Raw genomic sequence first — 6,798 nt, forward strand, 5'->3', positions numbered from 1 at the left:
GGCTCCCTGAACCAGCCAGGACACCCTCCGCCTCCAAGTTCCAGCTGGCTTTGCCTCTGGGGCTGTGTGACCCTGGGCCAGTCACTCAGATTCTCTGGGCCGCAGAATCCCCATTACGTACAAGAAGGGCTTCAAGAGGGCAGGCGACCCGGTGCAGCCTGCCCACCTTTGCGTCCCTGCGCCTTGGACTGAGACAGTGCTTGGCACAGTGCCCGCCACATAGCAGGACAGTAAATATCTCTGGAAGGGAAGAAAGAATAAAAAGGGAAGGGCAGGCAGTTGGAAGAGAAGGTGTTGCAAGGGTTTTCCAGAAACAATCCTGGGGTTCCTGCCCAGGGGGGTCTGGGGAGCCCACGGAGGAGGCCGAGGAACACTCATATTTTGTGAGGTCTTCAGCTTTATTTTTATTTATTTATTTATTTTTTTTTTTTGAGAAGGAGTCTCGCTCTTTCACCCAGGCTGGAGTGCAGTGGCGCGATCTCGGCTCACTGCAGGCTCCGTCCCCCGGGGTTCACACCATTCTCCTGCCTCAGCCTCCTAAGTAGCTGGGACTACAGGCGCCCGCCACCTCGCCCGGCTAATTTTTTTGTATTTTTTAGTAGAGACGGGGTTTCACCGTGTTAGCCAGGATGGTCTTGATCTCCTGACCTCGTGATCCGCCCGCCTCGGCCTCCCAAAGTGCTGGGATTACAGGCGTGAGCCACCGCGCCCGGCCCTTCAGCTTTAATTTGAGCTACAACCCCCATCCCCAAATCTCAAAGAAGGTGTGTCTGTTTCTCTCGGAGTTTCCAACCCTGCCCTAAGTTTGAGAACTCCAGGCAGGCGGCCTCCAGAAGTCTGTGAGACTGTCCTTTATTGTGTATACAGGTTCCAGCGTCAGGGCTCTCCCACGGACCCCTCCCCAGTCCTCCCCCAAGGGGCCCAGAGTGGTGGGAGTGAGAGGCCACCCTAAGGCACACTGACCAGAGAGGCACGGAGGGAGGAGGCTGACTTGCCCTGGGGACCCCTGCTAACTGAGACCCACCCCTCCCCGCCACCCTGCTTCTGTATGTGGGAGACAAAACCAAGAGTCACTGGGGGCAGCAAGGCATTTCCCAGGATTAAGGCTGATGGAAGGTCCCTATCCCAAATGGGAGATGGGGGCTTTTCCTATGACTCCCCCATCCCCCAGCTGGAAGACGTGGGGAGGGGTGCATAGCCTTAGAGAGGTAGAATGAGGGGAAATACCCCTCAGTGCCCAGAGGTGGGGAGTTGAGAGCAGCTGTTGACACCCTGGGTTCAGATCTAACCTTCAGCGACAAAGCACGGCACTCAGTGGCTCGGAGATGTTTTCCCGTTAATGAAAATGGAGATTGTAAATCGGATTTGAGAAAGCTCTGAATTTGGCCTCAACCAATGGTAATGCTGAGTATTTGAAGGACAATGATAGGAGTGTGTGTGTTACACACACCAAGCCTATAGATTCATAGATTAAAGAGGGGGATGGATGGAGAGGCGACTGCCCAGAGGGGAAGGTGGCAAGAAGCTGGGGTCCAACCTCGAGGACCCAAAGCCCCATCCACGCCCTGGCTTCCGTCTCTGTTAGGTGATCCTGTCTGCATGGGAGCAGCCCCAAGAACACAGGCCTGTGGGACGGAGAAGGACCAGCCCCACCCTCAACCCCATGTGGCCTTGCCTGGAGTCCCCAGCAGGCGCAGGACGGCAGGAGTTTCATGCAGTTTATCACGAACCAGCTGTACTGGAAAAACCCCATCTATATACAGATGTGGCATGGCTCTGCCCTGGCACAGCCAGCTGGCTGGGGGCACAGGGTGGGCGGGCAGCCTGCTCGCTGGCATGGGGCTTGGAGGCTGGTAGAGGGGAAGTTTACCGTCACGGCTGTCTCCTCTGGGCCTTGCTGAGCCCTTGGGCAATTAGTTCCACTTAGATAGGCACCCCTGCCTGTGACCTTCCCTCTGTCTCTCCCATTCCCCTTGGCCAAGAGGGTTCCAGGTCCCTGGTCCCCTTGCCCTTCAGAGATTCATAGATCAGAGGGTTTGTCTGTCTGTCTGTCCTGCAGAGCTTGCCCATATGTCCTGCTGGTCCCATTCCCCTGATCCACAGTGGGTTCTTTAGATCTTCCTTCCCCGACCCCAGCCCCTGTACTCTGGATTAATTGAGGGAGGCCAAATCTGAAATCTGGGCATCATGTGTCAGGCCAGGGAGTCCCTGGCCTGCCCTGGATAGAGTGGAGGGCCCTAGTTTGGGAAGATGGTCCACCTGGGGTCTGGGGTGCGTGGGGGCTAGAACCTGGGCTGAGATGTCCCGGAGCTGTTGTAATGGGGTTAGCAAGGCTTTGCTGGCAGGCGTGGGGCGGGGGGACAGGGAAAGGGAAGGGAGAGGCACTCAGATTTTGATCTCTGTCCGGAAGGTCTGCTGGACGTGTTCTGTATGCGGGTGACGCCGTGCCCGGATAGTGAGGCTGCCATCCTCCCGCAGAGCCGAGGTCACCGACGTCGGGTCCACGTCCTCCGGCAGCTGGCACTTGTGAGCGAACGTGTTCATGATGGTGCCGTCGGCCGCCAGCTGGGGAAGGGGTGACCCATCAGGCAGGCTGCCCCGACCCCTGTCCTCCTTATGACAAGCCAGAGCCCTCTTCTCCCCATTCTAACCCCAGCCAGGCCCCACATGCCGAGGCTCTGCCTTCAGGTGCGGAGGGGCTGCCCACGGTGGTGATGGCCACAGGCCGAGGGCTCTGCAGGGACAGCGCAGGGGTGCTTCACAGAGCTCCAGTAGCTCTAAGGAACAGGCCAGGGACATGGAGAAGAGGTGGGGCTTGGAGAGAGAGGCGGCTCCATGGCAGTGGCTCCGAATCTGGGGCTCCTGGGGAACGCGGAGGTGACAGAGGAGAGCCGTGCCTTCCTGGATCCCCAGGCACATTGGGCATCTGCCTGCCAGGGCTGAGCGCCGGCCCCTCCCCTGCAACTCAGCCAGCACATAGTGTCCAGGGGAGTTTGGGGCGGCTGAGTCACTGTTGGGGGTGGCAGGGCTGGCACGTGCTGCCAGTGGGTCTTGGTGCCCCCAGTCCATGGCATCCCTGGCAGGGACGCCCAGGAATCCACCCTTGAATGTGGAGGGGAAGAAGCCAGCCCTTGGGGGCTTAGGGGGAGGCTTGGGGCAGGTCCTCTCCTCTCTGCTGGCAGCCTCGGCTGTCCCTGGGCAACGCCCCTGTTCAGGCCTGGCCGTACCCTCTCCAGGGCGGAGGCCCCAGTGCCTCCTGGAAGTGCAGACTCAGGCACCCTAGAGACCCAGTGACCCTGAGACCTGTGGGCAGACGCTGTGTGTGGTTTGGAGTGTGTGTCACCCTAAACTGCAGGGCCCCTGCCCAACCTTGGGCCTAGTTTAGGAGTCGCAAGATGGAGGATAGGTCTCTGGCTGTGGGAGGGAAGAGGGCTTGAGGTGTGTCACATGGAGAAACCCCTCCCCCCACTGCCCAGGTGAGTTCCCCACCTACCCGCATCCGCCCCCTATGGCTACCAGAGGAGCTGTCCTCACTCTGCCGTCACCATCTCACACCTGTCACCTCCCACCCTCAAGCCCCACCCTCTGCCCACATCCCTCCATCCCTCTCCTATTCCCCGGAGGCTCCCTCAGCTGCTCAGGGCCTGGAAGCAAGGGTCTGGGAACCTCGGTGCAAAGAGAGGCAGTGAGGGGGCCCCATGGCCATGGGTTGCAGGGGCAAAGCCTTCAGTTAGCCCTGGGGGAGTTTGGGTGGGGAAGGGACACTGGCCAGGGTCTGGGGTCCCAGGATGGTAAGGGGGAGTAGGAGACATTGGAGGCAGAAGCAGAATTTGGGATGCGGTGAGTGGGGGGTGGGGGGCTCACCTTCTCAGCCCGCACCTCGATGTGGTTGTTGGAAGTGGTGACGATGATGTCTTCAGGTGAGAAGTCTCTCACGTCCACCGCAAACTCATAGGCGTCGCCGAGGGTCTTGATGTTGCCTGCCCCCCCGGGGCGGGCTGTGGGGTGGACTGCTGTGAGCGACGCATGGAGCAGGCCTTGCATGCAGATCCGGGGGTTCTGGCTCCTTCTCTTGGGGCAAGGGGCGGCTCCCCCAGGCCCTACCTCCCCCCTCGAGCTGTTTCTCCCTCAGCTCCTCCTCATTCCTACAGCCCACCTTTTCTGGGGTGGGAGTGGGGCCTCACCCAGCACAGTGTGTGTGTATATGAGGCTAGGTTTGTAACAACCCCACCCCGGTCCTGGAGCCTGGGGGCTGCCTCCCACCCCTCACCCTGTCCAGCCCTCCAGGGCTCCAGCTGGGATTGGCTACGGTTACAGAGCATGGGTGGCCATGGAACCATGTCCAACCCCTAGGGCCACAACTGTTCCTTAGAGGCCCACCTGTTTTCATGGCCACATCTGTCCCTGTGGCCACATCTGTCTTGGTGGCCACACATGGCTGCAGGCTGTGCAGCACCTGTTCCAGGCCTACTGGCAGCCGCAGCGCATTCGGTGGCGCCCTGGAGCAGACGTCCCCTCCCTGTGTGCCTCCCCTCCCCTCAGGGCCCGGATCACTTGCCTGGGAAGGCCAGGGGCTCTGAGTGGGGCCGCATGAAGCTGCCAAAGTCATCGGAAAACATGCTCAGGGCCTTCTCCATGGGCGGGTCCTGGGCCGGGAGGGCACGGGAGGCCGAGGAGGAGGTGGAAGAGGAGGAGGAAGAGGAAGAGGAATGGAAACTTCTCTCCGCTCGGAAGGTGGAAGAGGTTCTGTGGCTCATCCACGGACGGCGCCGGGCCCTGCCCAGGTGGGCAAGGGCTGGACAGGAGAGGGTGTGGGCGCAGGCCTCTGGGCGAGCGTGCCGGGCTCCGACTGCGGCCGCTTTATAAGGCCGACTGTCCCTGGGCTTGGGGCCAGCCCCTTGTCTACTAGCTAAATTTAGGCCTCTCCATGGCCCAGAGGGGGCTGGAAATCTTCTCCCGTGCACCGGCCCTGCTGACAGCCAGACACACGCAAGCCGCAGGCCGAGAGGGCTGAGCTCACAGCCTGACATTCCAGGCTGATCACAGCAGCCCCAGGGGCCTCCTCACCACTGCACAGGGCTGGATCCTGTCTCCTTGCCACTCGGACCTCGGTGCCTGCCCCAGAACCTTGCAAGTTTGGGGCTTATTGTGTGTTTTGTTTCCCCCATCAGCCTGGGGGCTCCTGAGGACTATGCCTCCCCCGCAGACTCTGGTTCTCCTCCACAGCTATGCCTCCCCCATCAGTGTGCAGTCTCCTTGGGGACAGGGTAGGTGGAAGCACCACCGCTGTGTGACGTCAGGAGCTCCTTCCCTCAAAGCAGACAACCTTCACAGCCCATCTCTAAGGAAAGGTTGAGCCCTGCCAGGGGGTGTAGAATGTGCAGCTGTCCCCTGCCAGCCCCCACGGGGACCTGGATTCTGTGCCTGCACTCCCTCTGACTCTCAGAACATTTAGGGGCCCCAAGAGGACAAAGCTGGCAGCTTTCTCCTTAAAGGTCTAGAAGGTTATGTTCCCGGCAACTGTCTGCTCCATCTCTGTGTCAGAGGTGATGCCTGCGAGTGCCTTAGGTGGGATTTCAGTCAGAGGTAAAAGAGAATTCCGGAAGACAATTATTCTAGCCCTGACTTCTGGAGCGCCTTCTGGGCACGGGCTCCTGGCTGCAAGCTGTCCAGCACGGCCCCGTTTGATCCCTGCACAGCTGGGAGGGTGGAGGCGCTCTTCCCATGTTATGGACTATGGACGGGGAAGTGAAGCCTCTTGGAAAGGGCGGGGCTCGCACTTGCGTAAGTGGCAGAGCTGGGATTCGAACCCAGATGTGTTGGACCCAAAGCCCTTCAGAGGCCGAGGTGGTCTAAACATGTGCCTATGGAGACAGGCTGGCCCGGAAGAGCCAGAGAAGCCCCTCCCTACCCACCTGCTTGCTCAGCAGAGCCGGGACTGACCTTGCACTGGGCCAGGGTGGACGCCATTCTGAGAGGCAGCCAGGCCCTCTGCTCTGCCCAGGTTGCAGTTCAGGGCCTCTGCTGTCCTCTCCAAGTCCGGCCCTTCCGTCCCAGATCAGCTCCAATGCCTCCTCCCCCCAGGGAGGCCTCTCTGACTGCTCCTGCTCACATGGTCCCACACCCAGTCCAGATGCCCCCAGCACTGACTGTCTTTGTCCTCCCACAGCACCTGGCAGTGTGACATGGTCTTCCTGTGTGCTGTGACTCTCTGCTGTGTCCCTTCTTCCCTATCCAACTGGCAGTTCCCACGGAAGTGAGGGTTCACCTGTCTCCCCGTTAGATTGAAGGTTCTTGAAGACGGGCAGTTTCTCTTTTATCCGAGCCCCCTACAACCCAGTCTGCAGCTTCATCCTGGAGGGCTCCTTCTACAGGGGTATTAGCGGTGCTGGTGGTATGTGGAGTGGAAGCAGAGCAGGGCACAAGGCACAGTGGCGGGCCAGGCCGGTGCCTGGAGCAATAGGGCCTGTCGCCCCTGGCAGAATTTCCTCCCCATGTCGGGGCCTGTGACACCCAGCCTGGCTGAGGGGTTTCTAGGGCCGCTGGGAAGCCACCAGCACTGAGGTGAGATGGAGAGAGGGTGGGGCGGGTTGGGGGGCCCAGAGCCTGCCGCCCGCCAGGGAAACAGGAGCCGGTGGCTAAATGCAGACACACTGTCATGGTGCTGAGGGCCTGAGTCACTGCCCCTGGATGTCAGTTCCCATTACCCACCCCCGCCCACCATTCCTCCTCCCCTTTTTCCCCCTTCCCGAGGCATCACCCACACAAATACTGGATCCTCTGGCTTCACTGGCCCAG

The 6,798-nt window shown here is 60.4% G+C and overlaps 1 protein-coding gene across 1 annotated transcript; it reads right to left on the minus strand.

Annotated features, from left to right (window-relative positions):
• Positions 1–2,363: 2,363 nt before the first annotated feature.
• Positions 2,364–4,837, minus strand: HSPB7 (heat shock protein family B (small) member 7). Its single transcript, XM_032759038.2, has 3 exons — positions 4,559–4,837; positions 3,880–3,998; positions 2,364–2,565 (listed from the first exon to the last, which is right to left on the minus strand). The coding sequence occupies exons 1-3, from the start codon at positions 4,755–4,757 to the stop codon at positions 2,386–2,388; spliced, it is 498 nt and encodes a 165-aa protein (XP_032614929.2). The 5' UTR covers positions 4,758–4,837; the 3' UTR covers positions 2,364–2,385.
• Positions 4,838–6,798: the final 1,961 nt, after the last annotated feature.

The sequence above is a fragment of the Hylobates moloch genome, unplaced genomic scaffold (assembly GCF_009828535.3).
Source record: "Hylobates moloch isolate HMO894 unplaced genomic scaffold, HMol_V3 SCAFFOLD_9, whole genome shotgun sequence".
Classification (NCBI taxonomy): Eukaryota; Metazoa; Chordata; class Mammalia; order Primates; family Hylobatidae; genus Hylobates; species Hylobates moloch.